This window comes from Amia ocellicauda, chromosome 16 (assembly GCF_036373705.1).
Source record: "Amia ocellicauda isolate fAmiCal2 chromosome 16, fAmiCal2.hap1, whole genome shotgun sequence".
NCBI classification, from domain to species: Eukaryota; Metazoa; Chordata; class Actinopteri; order Amiiformes; family Amiidae; genus Amia; species Amia ocellicauda.
The window spans coordinates 1915028-1929242 of NC_089865.1; the positions used below are offsets into that span (position 1 = coordinate 1915028).

Below are 14215 nucleotides of genomic sequence, written 5' to 3' on the forward strand. Positions count from 1 at the left end.
GCCAAGGTGTTCCACTCGCCCTACGGCACGGGGGTCGCCATCGTGACGGGGGCGTCCCGGTTCACCCTCGCAACCAACATCGACGACCTCAAACTGCGCCGACTCCCTGAGGTCCCAGGTACCGTCTGTCTGCCTGCCTGTCTGTCAGGGTCTCTTTGTCTACTTGTTTCTCTGCGTCGCATGCCTTACTGAAATATACCGTGTAGAAGCGTGTGCGTCCTTTCGAACATCGGACAGTAGGGTGTGGGTGTGACTGTGTCTCCCCTCCAGGCCTGCAGGGGGCGCCCCTGTGCTGGGCGGTGCTCACTCAGGACAGACAGACCAAGGTGCTGCTGGCCACCGGCAGAGAGCTCTACATCCTGGACAACACGGCCTGCACCGCCCTGGTGAGGACAACACCCTGCATACAGACTCGATACAGATACACACACACACACACGGCACGCACTGTACTCACACACAGTGGACACACACACACACACATGCTGTAGTCACACACTACACACTGTTCACACACACACACTACACACTGTACTCGCATACACTACGCGCTGTGTCACACATTACTCACACACAGTGGACACACACACACACACACATGCTGTAGTCACACACTACACACTGTTCACACACACACACTACACACTGTACTCGCATACACTACGCGCTGTGTCACACATTACTCACACACAGTGGACACACACTACACGCTGTGCGCAGATCTTGGGCATCTGTCTCTGTCTCTCTCTCTCTCTCAGACGCCCCCTGGCCTCGAGCCCCAGTCCTGCAGCTTTGTGCAGATGGCCGTGTCCTTCAGCTACAAGCACCTGGCTCTATTCACCGACACCGGGCTCGTGTGGATGGGCACGGCCAGCCTGAAGGTGAGTGTGCTGGGCTGTACACAGGGCACACACACACTATACACAGAGCCACTCTTTGCTCCAACCTGTTCATGAACTGTGTCTTTCAGGAGAAGCTCGGAGAGGTGGACACCAAGGTGCGTCCCGCCCCCAAGCAGATGGTCTGGTGAGTGTGTGTGTGTGTGTGGTGAGTGAGTGTATGTGAATTGTGTTGAATTGTGTGTTTTAAGCAATGCCGTTTTCTTTGCAGGTGTCGCCGGCCCAAGAGCCGACAGCCCTCTGTGGTGCTGATTTGGGACCGGCTCCTCCTTGTGGCCGGGGAGTGCAACGACACCATCCAGTATCCTGCCTCACACAGGGTGGCGGTGGGGGGGTCAGGGAGAGAATGGGTGGGGCTGGGCTTGAGTAGGGGTGGGAGGGGCAAATAAGACAAAACTGGCAGAGTAAAGAGCAGGGCGTGTCAGAGAGGGTACATCGGATCTCCAGACCCCAGAATAAGATCCCTTTAGCTGGAGCCTGGCTCTGTTTAGTGTAGCGCTTTGTGAGTGAGGACCCCCCAGCTCTCCGCACTGTCCCGGGTTCTGTCCTTGACCCGCGATGCAGGTACCACTTGGACGAGGACTCGGTTCTGGTTCCAGAGCTGGACGGCGTGCGGATCATCAGTAGCACTCGCCACGAGCTGCTGCAGGAGGTGCCAGGTCAGTACTGGACACGCCCTCTCTCTGGCACCCGGACACTGTGCCACACGGACACTCTGAGACTGTGACGCGCTGACACTGTGACACACTGACACTCCCTCTCTCCGGCACTCTGACACTGTGACACACTGACACGCCCTCTCTCCGGCACTCTGACACTGTGACACACTGACACTCCCTCTCTCCGGCACTCTGACACTGTGACACACTGACACGCCCTCTCTCCGGCACTCTGACACTGTGACACACTGACACTCCCTCTCTCCGGCACTCTGACACTGTGACACACTGACACGCCCTCTCTCCGGCACTCTGACACTGTGACACACTGACACTCCCTCTCTCCGGCACTCTGACACTGTGACACACTGACACGCCCTCTCTCCGGCACTCTGACACTGTGACACACTGACACTCCCTCTCTCCGGCACTCTGACACTGTGACACACTGACACGCCCTCTCTCCGGCACTCTGACACTGTGACACACTGACACGCCCTCTCTCCGGCACTCTGACACTGTGACACACTGACACTCCCTCTCTCCGGCACTCTGACACTGTGACACACTGACACTCCCTCTCTCCGGCACTCTGACACTGTGACACACTGACACGCACTTTCTCTGGCGCTTTGACACTGTGACATGCCCACTCTTGGACCAACTCTGCGTTGTGCTCAGTGTGCAGTGCTCAATCTGTGCGCTGTGTGTTGCGTTGCAGTGGCCTGTGAGGAGATATTCAAGATTGCCTCCATGGCTCCTGGGGCCCTGCTGCTCGAGGCGCACAAGGAGTATGAGGTGAGGGCTTTGTCTGTCTGTGCGTCCGTGCCTGTGTCGGTCTGTTTGTGAGACTCTGTTCCCATGTTGTCCATCTGTCTGCGAGAGGCCGTATCTGTAGGTGCCGGTGTGGTGACCCTGTGTCCGTGTGTCTGTCTGTCCTCGGTGCAGAAGGAGAGCCAGAAGGCGGACGAGTACCTGCGGGAGATCAAGGAGCAGAGCCTGCTGGGAGAGGCGGTCCGGCAGTGTGTGGAGGCGGCCGGCTACGAGCAGGAGCCCGAGACCCAGAAGACACTGCTGCGGGTGAGAGGGGAGGGAGAGGGGGAGAGAGGAATGGAGGTGGGGGAGGGTAAGAGGAGAGACTGAGTAGAAAGAGAAGGGAGGGGGATGGTAAACGAGGAGGTGGAGAGGAGAGAGTGAGGGTAAGAGGGAGGGGGAAGAGAGAGGGAGGGAGAAACGTGAGTACTCAGCACTGACCTGCCTCTCTCTCTCACCCCTCTCTCCCTCTCTCCCTCTCTGTCTCTCTCTCTCTCTCTATAGGCGGCGTCCTTTGGGAAGTGCTTCCTCAGTAATTTCCCCCCTGACCTGTTTGTCAGTGTGTGTCGGGACCTGCGTGTGCTGAACGCCGTGAGGGACTACACTGTGGGCCTCCCACTCACACACACACAGTATCCTGCGGCCTGGGCCTCGTGTCAGTGTGTGTGTGTGTGTGTGTGTGTGGGTCAGTGTGTGTTTGGGTCAGTGTGTGTCAGCGTGTCAGTCCAGTCCTGTTCTTTCCTTGACTCTTCTCCCAGGTATAAGCAGCTGACTGTGCAGGTGCTCATCGACAGGTGAGTGTGCAACTCGTCTCACACTACTGTGTGTGTGTCTGTGTCCTTTACCATTCTCAGTGTTCTGTTGCCTCTTTCTTCTGCCCCCTCCTGCCCTCAGGCTGGTGTACCGCCGGCTCTACCCTCTGGCCATCGAGATCTGCCGCTACCTGAAGATCCCAGAGTACCAGGGCGTCAGCAGGGTCCTCAAACACTGGGCCTGCCACAAGGTCGGACGACCGCCTGACTGACACACTCACCGACACACTGACTGATTCACCGGCTGATGCACTGACTGTGTTCCTGTGTGTGCCCCCCTGTGCGTCTGTGCGTCCCTCCCAGGTCCAGCAGAAGGAGGAGCCGGATGATGTCATCGCCCGGGCTGTCAATCAGAAGCTGGGCGAGGCTGTGGGCATCTCGTACTCGGAGATCGCGGCACGGGCGTACGACTGTGGCCGCACTGAGCTCGCCATCAAGGTGCCCGCCCAACCCCTCCATCCCTCTCGCCTCTCTTTCTCTCTCCTGTAGCTCTCTCTCTCAGATTGAGTGGGCAACTCCTTTGTGACCACCTCCCTCCCTCTCTCCCTCTCTCTGTCTCAGCTGCTGGAGTTCGAGCCGCGCTCAGGGGAGCAGGTCCCTCTGCTGCTGAAGATGAAGAGAAGCCACCTGGCCCTGAGCAAAGCCATCGAGAGCGGAGACACCGACCTGGGTACGGCCCTCAGGGGGACGGAGAGGGACTGAGAGACTGGGGGACTGAGGGAGGGCTCTGTATACCCGACCGGGGGCCACTGGGGGACAATGATCCAGCTTCTCTTCTCCCTCTCCCCCCCCTTTCCAGTGTACACTGTGGTCTCCTATCTGAAAAACGAAATGAACAGAGGAGATTTCTTCATGACCCTGAGGAACCAGCCAGTGGCTCTGAGCCTCTATAGACAGGTGAGGGGGGGTCCACCTGTCTGCCTGTCTGTCCGCCTGTCTGCCTGTCCTCGTCGTGTTCGCACCAGGAGAGAGAGCGTCTTAACCCTGAGCTCCCTCCCCCTCTCCCTGCTCTCAGTTCTGTAAGCACCAGGAGCAGGACACCCTGAAGGACCTGTTCAACCAGGACGACGACCACCAGGAGCTCGGCAACTTCTACGTCCGAGCCAGCTACCGAGAGGGGGTGAGTACGCTGACGCACTGACACACACTGACACGCTGACACACTCACACACTGACGTCCGAGCCAGCTACCGAGAGGGGGTGAGTCCACTGACACACTCACACACCAACACACTGAGGTCCGAGAGGGCGTGAGTCCGCTGACGCACAGCGACACGCTCGCACTGACATGTTCGCACACTTGCACACAGTGATGCTGAGGTGTGTCGAGGTGACGTGAGTGAGGGACTGACTCGGCCCTGTCCCTGTCTCCCGGTAGAAGCTGGAGGCGCGCCTGTCCGCCCTGCAGAGCGCCGTGGACGAGTACAACAAGGCCAAGAACGAGTTCGCCGCCAAGGTAAGAGCTGAGCTGCACCGGGAGCCGTGGTCCCTGTGTCCAGAGGACTGGGCAGGGATGGAGGAACTCGGAGCCTCTCTCTCTCTCAATATTAATCATGTAATGTCTTTCAGGAGACAGGTATTTGTTTTATTACATGATCCGTCTTCTTCGATCGAGGTGGCTTGGAACTTCGATATCATGCAGTGTCTGCAAGTTCCGAGTCTGAAATGTTTTCTGTGTGGGGAACACGGGTACCTTAGAAGGGCTTGTCCACGGAGAGAGAAGGGGAATGACGGGTCAGGACAGAGGGCAGGGGGACACAGTGGAGGGAGCTCAGATCGTGCTGGGTTTATTGCCACATGCGTTTTTACATTTAACACACTAAGACGCTGCACCATCTGCCGTTCCGTGTGGCAGACAGGTGGCCCTGTGCCGGGGAGTGTGAAGGTGCTCCACGCCTCTGCTCTCCAGGCAGCCCCCGTCCCTCGCTCCAGTTGGTGGAGGATGCAGCTCCTGCATGGAGAGCATTGTATAACCCCCCCCCCCCCCCCAAAGCGTTCAGGACAATATGTCCAGAGTTGACCCAGCTGCCGGACTGTGTTTTCTGTGGCTCTGAGGAGACGCTCGTTCATCTTTTTAATTCTGTAGATGTTCGTGTGACTGAGGGTTGTTTTAGATGTTCCGTCACTCACTCACGAGCACCGGTTTAGAGCAGGCTTTCTGAACTGTGTGCTGGTACAGACAGGAGAAGCGGGCTGCAGGGCTGCGATTTGTAACTGTTTCCAGAGTGAAGGTCGATTTTTTTGCATTTTATACTCCTGTGCATGATGTGCATCGTTTTCCGCAGAGGTGGTGTGTTAGTGGGAGGGTGTGTGCCGTGTGTGGTGTAACAGGAAGAGGAGGAACCTGGGGTAAATCTCAACAATTTATAAAAATTGAATAAAGTAAAAAACCAAAACAAACAAAAAACACTATATTGATAGTAATAAAGGACCTTAAAAGTAAAAGTCTCTCTTTCTCCCCCTCTCCTTCCTCGTCCTCTCTCTCTCCCTCCCCCAGGCCACAGAGGAGCATATGCGCCTGCTGCGGTTCCAGCGCCGGCAGGAGGAGGAGAGCGGCCAGTCCATGATGGACCTGTCTCTGCAGGACACGCTGCACAGCCTGCTGCTCCAGGGCCGCGGCCGGCAGGCCGAGCAGCTGTACAAGGAGTTCCGCATCCCGGACAAGAGGTGACGGGGGCCTGAGTGTGTGCGTCTGTCTGTCTGTATGACTGTCTGTCTGTCTGTGTGATGGTCTGACTGTCGGTCTGTCTGTCAGGTACTGGTGGCAGAAGCTGTCAGCGTTGTCGGAGAAGGAGGACTGGGAGGAGCTGGAGAAATTCTCCAAGAGCAAGAAGTCTCCCATTGGATACCTGGTATGATATCACACCTGTACAAACACACTGTCTCATAACACACACTGACGCTCACGCTCACACTCTCTCCCTCTCTCTCTCTCTCTGCTCCAGCCCTTCGTGGAGGTCTGTGTGAAGCACCACAACAAGTACGAGGCCAAGAAGTACGTGTCCAAGGTGACGCCGGAGCAGAAGGTGAAGGCGCACCTGGCCGTAGGGTGAGTCCTGTGGGTCGCTGTGGGGCTCCGTCTCTCCCTCTCTCTGTGTGAGTCGCTGTCGCGCTCCCTCTGTTTCTCTCGCTTTGCTACATTCTCCCTCCTCCTCTCTGCAGGGACGTGGAGGGCGCGGCGGAGGCGGCGATCGAGCGGCGCAGCGAGGGGGAGCTGAGCCTGGTGCTGTCCCACTGCTCCCCCACCACCGACCGTGGCCTGGTGGAGCGGCTGAACCGCGCCCGCACTGCCGCCAGCAAGAAATAAACCCCCCACACACACGCGGCCGAGACAGAGACACACCCTTCGGTGGGAAACCCCACTCCCACACTCTGACTCCCGGGAAGATGTCCGCTGCGGGGATGGGCTGCCCTCCTGTCCTCCGGCTGCTTCTCTGTACATTACTGTTGTTGATATAGTGTTAATATGAGAGTGCTGTGGCCTTATTTAACGCATCATCGTTATTTACTACCATTACTACTAATAAACTCTCTTTAAGCTGACAGAAGTGTTGTTGCTACATTCTGACAAGGCCTGTCACAGCTTTACAGACAGACGAAACTGTCAAGCAGGTTGCTTGGCCTGTTTTTTTTTTTTTTTTACCCAATATGCAAAATGCTTTATAACAGATGGAAACATTACAGGGCACAGTTGTGGGTTTATTGAGGCACCGACAGATTGACACCAGTGAAGGAGACAAAAATAAAACATCAGACGAGGAAAGAGTAATTTGTTTCTATAGAGGGCAGCAGTGTGGGGTTATGGTCAGGAGCTCAGGGTTGTGGGTTCAGTCCCAGGCTGAGAAAGACTTGACTTGAGAAAGAGACTTTACTTACATTGCTCCAGTAAATTCCCAGCTGGATAAATGGGTAAAATGGAAAGATAATGTCATATACTGCCCTGGATAAGGGTGTCTGCTAAGAAATCAAGTCATAATAATGATAGAGAAATATGCATCCCAATAAACTGGAATTGCAACTTGCATGCACAAGATCATTACACTGCTATCGTGTGTCCCTTGCTTTATCACTCAACACACAACGATGCTGCATCTCTACATCTTAGCTGTCCTGAAGCACACTCTGGGTTAGACAAAGCGTGTATCAGTCCAGGGAAGGCGACAGGCATGTATTGCTTGTTCCTAATTCACAACTTCCAGTTCTACCCACCAAAGAAAACGATTATTTTTGCAGCAGTGGAAGTGGGAAGGAAATGTTAAAAAAATATATTTAATATTTTGGAAGCCTAAACCATCGGCAGGTAGAAAGACATCAAACAGTTCTGCGAAATTGTGCACGGAAATCAGGAAGTGCACCGAATGCGGCTGTGTCCCCTAAACCAGGGCTGTCGGCGCCTGCGCACTGGATCTGAGGCCACCTACTCCAGACAGCCCGAGCACAGGCCGGAGCGCAGACAGAAGCCGCACAGAGCCGCAGCTGCCCAGCATGTCGTACACGGCGAAGATCGGCCCGTCCATCCTGAACAGCGACCTGGCCTGCCTGGGGGCCGAGTGCTCCCGCATGCTGGACTGCGGGGCGGATTACCTGCACCTGGACGTCATGGACGGGTACAGCCGGGCCGGACCTTAGCTGTGCTGTAGTTCCTTATCGTGCGCTTGTTCACGGACTGTGCTCGGGTTTCTGTCCGGAGTGGCTGAATTGCACATGCGCGCTTCCTCATTTCAGTAGCCTCTCCCTCGGGTAAATAGTGGTGTAAGATGGTGGGCAGTGTGTGCGGATGAGCTGTCCAGTCACTCGTGTGTGCGGGGCTGTGCGTTTCTGGCCCCGCATGATAATCACCAGAATCACTCTTTTACTACAGCAGCACTAGCCCAGCAAGGAAAATACTCTCAATTCTGGTTACTCCTTGAAAACTAAACACCAACTTCTATCCATATCACTGCTGTGCAAAATACGCATCAATTCCCTTTGTAGTGGCCCTTCATTAAACTGTGCCTGTTGGTCAGATGACTTGTTTGTAAGTTCATTGCACGGCGGGGCTAAAGGTTGCAGGGAAATCAATGGAGTTGAACCCGGGGGTGGGGGGCTTGTACTGCACTACAGCGCCTTGCGTTCACTTGTGATGTACAGCATTGTCTTGTTGCCATACATGTGACTGGACTGTAACAACAATGTTTCCCCCCCCACAGCCATTTCGTCCCGAACATCACCTTCGGCCCCCCCGTGGTGGAGTGTCTGAGGACCCAGCTCGGCCCGCAGCCCTTTTTTGGTGAGCGCAGCCCCTCTTTCCCTCTGGGCTCGGACCAGCAGGCCGTGACTTTGGGCTCCCCAGGTGGCATCCAGGAGGAGCAGGTCATAGTCAGTGTGTCTCGCCTCCAGAGGGATGTGTGTATCAGCTGGTGGGGTGTGAGAATAAATGCCCTGATTCGCTGTTTTCCCCTCCAAACTGTCCTTTGAATTTGTTGTATTTCAGGAGGTTTTGAACACTGTATTTTTGCGTTCAAAACACGTTTAATGAAAATGTGTGATTTTTGTAATTCGTTGAATATCACTTGGATCATTCTGTTTGTGTCTGATAGTGTTTTGAGCTGTTTAATTCTCTCTCTCCCTCCCCCCCGTGTGTCAGACATGCACATGATGGTGTCCCGGCCGGAGCAGTGGGTGCGGCCCATGGCGGCAGCGGGGGCCAGTCAGTACACCTTCCACCTGGAGGCCACCAGCAACCCTGGGCCCCTCATCAAGGACATCCGAGAGAGTGGCATGAAGGTGAGTGGGGGTCCGGGGGGGGTTAGGAAGTGGATGGCTGCAGGTCTGGCTCAGGGGTGGGAGATTTGTTTGGAAGAGCAACAGAGCACACTTCGTCCTACGTTTTCATTCCCTTGTTAATGTATTTATTGGTTAATACCAGCCTGTCGAGCTGCCCAGGCGACAGACACGATGCCCCCCAGTCAGATCTCTGCCTCCTTTCCGCCGGCCCCTCGTGCTGGGAGCCACACCAGCTGGCCTGTGGCACAGAGACAACGGGCTTTCCCGCGCCTCGGTACTGTTGTCCCGGACTGTCACCCAGCCGGCCGTTGGCAGCAAGCTTGTTCTCAGGGGGAGGGTCCGGGTTACAGCTCCAGGGCTGTCCTGTTATTGTACTGAACTGGTCCGGGGGTGGGGGGGTGTCTTTACAGGTGGGTCTGGGCATCAAGCCGGGCACCACGGTGGAGGAGCTGGCCCCCTGGGCGGCGCAGATCGACATGGCGCTGGTGATGACCGTGGAGCCTGGGTTCGGGGGGCAGAAGTTCATGGAGGACATGATGCCCAAGGTGAGGGGTTTCATTCCCAGTCGTTCTCCTGTTAATTGGTTAATTGGGCTCCTGTGAAGCTGTAACTAGCCCCACGCCCTAGCGGTGTGTGTATGCGTGAGTGCGTCTGTGTGTCAGTTGTGCGGCAGCTGGGCAGTCACTCAGCACAGTGTCTGTTGCAGTGGGGGGGTGGCTGGTGTGTGGACTGTGTGTGGGAATCGGAGGTGCGTCGAGGGTCTTTGCTGCTGCTGGGAGTTGGTTAAGGGCGCTGTGGGCAGGTTGCTCTCTGGGGGGGGCGGTCCTCTCTCACCCTGGCATGTGTTCAGAGCGCACAGCTGTAGACTCTGCCAGCCTCCTGCCCCCCCGGTGGCTGATGAAGACGATGTTGTCGATCCAGATTTCGTATATTCTTGGGTCTGCGTCTCTGTGTGTGTCCCTGTGTGTCCCTGCCCCCCACGTCGCACCGCGTCTCACCGTGTCTCACTGTGTGTCCCCCTGCGTTGCTCTGCAGGTGAACTGGCTGCGAACTCAGTTCCCCTCTCTGGACATTGAGGTGGACGGTGGCGTGGGGCCGGACAGCATTCACAAGTGTGCGGAGGTGAGTGCGCGAACCCGAGGGGTCTTGTGATTTTATTTGGAAGTAACTCATGAATGTTAGTTCTCATTTAAAACCACAGAGAGGCTACAGGTTATCTCTCTCTCTCTCTCTCTTCCTCCCTCCCTCCCTCCAGGCCGGGGCGAACATGATCGTGTCGGGCAGCGCCATCATGAAGAGTGCCGACCCCCGCTCCGTCATCTCGCTGCTGCGCGCCGCCTGCGCCGAGGCCATCCAGAAGAGATCGCTGGACCGGTGAGGGCGGCCGCGGCCCTCCCCCCCCCACCCCCGACAAATACACACACGTATGACAACCCTACCGAATCCAGCCCCGTCTAGAAATTGGCCCTCAACGTGGTGGGGGGGTCCTCAGTGCTGGAGTCTGAATACATGGGTACTCCATTCCACCCTCCACCCTCCACCCCCAGGATGTCACACTGGATAATTGTCACTGAGCTCTGCCTCAACCGGGACCCGGCACCGGCACCGACCCAGCCAGAAGAAGAACAACCCCGTTATTACTGCTGTCTCGGATTCAGCTGGGTGTCTCCTCTCCCTCTCTCTCTCTCGCTCTCTCTCTCAGCCTGCACCAGCTGAAATCTGTCTTCAGCATTAAAAGGTGATTTAGTTTGTCGTCACAATTGTATTTTATTTTCCGAAGCTTGTTTTTTGTTCCTGTTGTTGCTTGTGTGCGGTGCTGAGTGGACCGACCCGACGGCAGGGGATCCAGGTTGTCTCCTCTCGTCTGTTACACATGACAGAGCACACTGGAAGACATTCCTTTAGGTTTGTAGTTTGTGTAGTTTGCGCGCTCCTCCCGCCCGCTGCGCCGGGCCGTGGACTGTGCTGTGACGGTTGTGTTTCTTCACGTTTCTCTGTAAACGGGGATCAAGCAGACAGGCGCCTTGCCTGTCGCGGACAATAAAGCCGTGTGTTCGGGCCTCGCTGGTGTGTTGCGTCTGTTGCTCTTCACAGGGTCTACCCGAACACGTGGGCCGTGAGTAGTGTTTCCGGTCTGGTGAGATCTCAGCTGCCGGTCCTGCTGGGGGAAGACCATTGAATTGTGTTTTAATGCGGCACGGTGCCCTTCAGAGCAGATGCCACACGGCGCTGCCCATTCAGAGAAGAAAACACAGTATTATAGATGTGAACATGCAATAATACCAATGAGAGTTGCCCCTCGACTCTGTGATCCCCAAACAGAGTGAAAGAGGATTAAATAAAACACTCAGGGGAGAAAGGAGACGAACACAGACGCCTCTAGGACAGGAGACGGGTTGGGGAGTGCAGCGGGGTCGGGCGGCTCCGTGGCTGAAGGCCCGGCCTGGTGGTGGCGTCGGATCCGGGTGAATTCTCACATAAAACTCAGGGCTGGTTTGAGTTGACAAAGCTTTTTAAAAATGTGTGTTTTGTACTTCTATGGAGTTTGCTCTCTGTCTCTTCAGAAAAGGAATGGAAAAAGGACAGAGGGAAGTGCCAGAGAGGGTTGGCAGCTTTAGTGTTTTGTAAATATGGGCCTAAATCTCAAACCGCCGCTCTTGCCAGCAGCCCTGGGGAGACGGGGTGACCCACTTCCTCAGCAGCACCCCCCTCCTGGCTGCACGGACGGGTATCGCTGAGCTTAAATCACTACCCGTCCGGTTTGGACAGTTTTTATTTTGGAAGTAAACAAAAGCAGGCAAACCTCATGACATGTTTTCTCATGGGTTACATTGTTTGTGCAGCAGGTGGCGCTGGTGTACCAACTCCACCGCAGTCTGAATACAAATCCACCGTCGGGCTCGATGTATGAACAGAGACTAAATCCTGCTTTTAGTGTTTGAATGTCGGAACAGGGAAAAGACAGACGATACATCTCTGTGGCTGAAATGTTTCTGTGTGAGTGGGATCTCCGCGCCCGTGTCTGAGCGTGGTCAGCGGCAGGGCTGGGGTCCGGGCCCGGACTCCTGAGGGCCCAGTGGTCGCTCCTGCAGGTGTGGCAGGTTTCTGTGTAACCGCTCCGTTCGCGGCCCCAGAGACGCGCAGCTTCCGTTGGCTCAGTGCGGTTCAGTTTACGCCATGTGACCCAGAGAGGCTCCCAGGAGAGAGGGTTGGTTGGCTGGTTACAGTCACCTCCGTATGTCCTCTCTCCCTCCTCCCTCTCTCTCTCACTTCTCTCCACGCCCTCTTTTTCTTTCCATTCCCCTCACCATCCCTCCCTCTTTCTCTCATTCCCAACCACTCGTTCCTTTCCTCCCTCTCCATCCTCGTCCCTCTCTCTCTCTCTCTCTCTCTCTCTCTGTGCTGACATTGCCATCCTGTCTCTCGTTATCTCAGCTCTCTGACCCGTGTCCTTGGCAGCCCTCACTGCCAGCTCAGAAACACAGACACACTCTCAGACACACACAAGCACTCAGACACGCAATTACTCACAGAAACGCACACTGACTGGCCCTGGAGATCTGAACGGAAGGTGCTTTAAAGCGGGAAAACAAAACCAGAGCTTAATTCCAGTTGCTGTGGGTGACACTGATATGAGTCACAATGTTTTATACAGACACATCTCGAGCATTATTATTGTATTCAGTTTCATATCTCCTATCATATTAAGTTTCACAGCTTCTGAACATGCCGTGATTTCTGTGGCGCAGTGGCTCAGAACATCTCCCGGCACGGTGTGTGGGGGGGGCGGACGGGACGGGGACGCGGCGACTGGCACATTCTGTGTAATTAGCATGTCGCCATATGTAGTGGCGTGCCTCGGGGGCGGGAGGCGTGTGGCGGCTCATGAACGGCGTATTCCCGTGCTTGTTGTGGTGCCACCGGCAGAGGATGCCAACTGCCGGTGAAGAGCAGGCACGGGCAGCCAGAGAGAAGGGGAGGAGAGTGGATAGGTGGAGGAGGAAGGGTGAGGACAGTAGAGAAGAGGGGTCGGGGGAATAGGGGAGCACGGAGGTAGGGAGACTGACAGAAAGACAGTGGAGAGAGAGAAAGAAAGAATTAGACAGCCAAGTTTGCAGCGTGGAGGGGAGAGGCACGGAGAGCTGGAAGAGGGGAAGAGGCCAAACGGAGAGACGGAGACAGTGGTAGTCAAGGAGACGGGTCCGTGGAGGCGGTGGAGTGTGTCTGAGGGTTTTGCGCCGACACTAATTGCCCATGTTTGTCTCGGCAGTGGGGGGGGGGTACCCTGTGAGCCGGTGTCAGAGTCACAGCTTGTGACGAGGCAGAGACACACGCTTGACCCCCTCGCCCTCTGTGCTTTCTTCCATTTCTATTTTTAAACGAGAGATTCCTCCTCCTGAACCCCCCCCCCCCGACAGCTCGTTATTGCTTTAATTGGATCAGGTTTGCAAGGGGCTGTGTATACACTCACACACACACACTGGGGGTGGTGTCTCTCCTGTGCCAGGCCGGTTGCCCGCTCTTCCGCTGCCGGTGCCCCTGGTATCTCTTCTGTCTGCTGTGGATGTGATCCTGGGATTTGCCCTCTAAGCCCATCGCTGTGGGATATTGGAGGACGGTAATCTGATCCTCTGTGTATTTAAAACAGCTGGATAACAATCGCCAGTGGGGGTGCGGCGGTTAGCCAGGGCCGATGGGGGAGGAAAGCGCGGCCCCCTGTCCAGCAGCACCAGAGCGCTGGCCGAGGGTTGCAGACGAGGCCTCTTTCACTCGGAGATATAGAGCGGCTCGGTTTTTCTGGCACGACTTGATTCGCGACAGCTCTCCTGGCGTGCCGGAGTGACATCAGTTTTGCCACGGTCCGGACAGACAGAAACAGGGCCACGGGGGCCACAGACACACAGACCAGTGGCATCAGCTGGGCTCTGGGGTGGGGGACTGTGGCCCCGGCCCTCTCAGGATGTTACTGGCTGGCCCTGGGGGGACTGGACACTTCCGGGCCTCTCCGAACAGAGGGAGGAGAGTGGGGCCTGTGTGCATCTCTGCCGAGCTGCGGTCCGTGGGATGAGTGGAGCTGTGATGACGTTTTGGTGACCAGGGGCCCCACGGGGGTTTGGAGATCTGTGATGTTGACTGGCCCCCACAGCAGGCTCGAGCAGAAGTGTGGTGTGGGCGTGGACACGGAGGACCAGACTGACACACACACACACACAGTCCGGAGACTCTCTCTGGTGACTCTGTGGAGCCTCAGAAAAACACTCAGCCT

The 14215-nt window shown here is 56.1% G+C and overlaps 2 protein-coding genes across 2 annotated transcripts in view; both read left to right on the plus strand.

Moving 5' to 3' along the window:
• Positions 1–6726, plus strand: part of vps16 (VPS16 core subunit of CORVET and HOPS complexes) — a 9714-nt gene extending 2988 nt beyond the window's left edge. The window contains exons 5-24 of the mRNA XM_066687335.1: positions 1–118; positions 271–386; positions 759–881; positions 971–1026; positions 1111–1200; positions 1464–1558; positions 2280–2356; positions 2507–2638; positions 2876–3003; positions 3130–3165; positions 3266–3374; positions 3487–3621; positions 3745–3853; positions 3983–4080; positions 4199–4303; positions 4562–4639; positions 5681–5850; positions 5939–6035; positions 6129–6232; positions 6346–6726. The exon at positions 1–118 is cut by the window's left edge and continues 27 nt beyond it. Coding sequence (XP_066543432.1) covers positions 1–118; positions 271–386; positions 759–881; positions 971–1026; positions 1111–1200; positions 1464–1558; positions 2280–2356; positions 2507–2638; positions 2876–3003; positions 3130–3165; positions 3266–3374; positions 3487–3621; positions 3745–3853; positions 3983–4080; positions 4199–4303; positions 4562–4639; positions 5681–5850; positions 5939–6035; positions 6129–6232; positions 6346–6490 — 2121 coding nt within the window. The 3' untranslated portion in view covers positions 6491–6726. The remainder of the gene's footprint in view (positions 119–270; positions 387–758; positions 882–970; positions 1027–1110; positions 1201–1463; positions 1559–2279; positions 2357–2506; positions 2639–2875; positions 3004–3129; positions 3166–3265; positions 3375–3486; positions 3622–3744; positions 3854–3982; positions 4081–4198; positions 4304–4561; positions 4640–5680; positions 5851–5938; positions 6036–6128; positions 6233–6345) is intronic.
• An 886-nt stretch (positions 6727–7612) lies between these two features.
• On the plus strand, positions 7613–11012 carry rpe (ribulose-5-phosphate-3-epimerase). Its single transcript, XM_066687336.1, has 6 exons — positions 7613–7790; positions 8373–8452; positions 8810–8949; positions 9360–9494; positions 9985–10071; positions 10205–11012. Exons 1-6 carry the CDS (start codon positions 7669–7671, stop codon positions 10325–10327), a joined length of 687 nt encoding a protein of 228 aa, XP_066543433.1. The 5' UTR covers positions 7613–7668; the 3' UTR covers positions 10328–11012.
• Positions 11013–14215: the final 3203 nt, after the last annotated feature.

Excerpts from the sequence above, each read along its gene's own strand:
- rpe (XM_066687336.1), top strand. The coding sequence starts at position 7,669 with ATGTCGTACACGGCGAAGATCGGCCCGTCCATCCTGAACAGCGACCTG. Across the intron at positions 7,791-8,372 it reads CACCTGGACGTCATGGACGG|CCATTTCGTCCCGAACATCA; the intron begins GTACAGCCGGGC and ends CCCCCCCCACAG. Across the intron at positions 9,495-9,984 it reads TGGAGGACATGATGCCCAAG|GTGAACTGGCTGCGAACTCA; the intron begins GTGAGGGGTTTC and ends GTTGCTCTGCAG.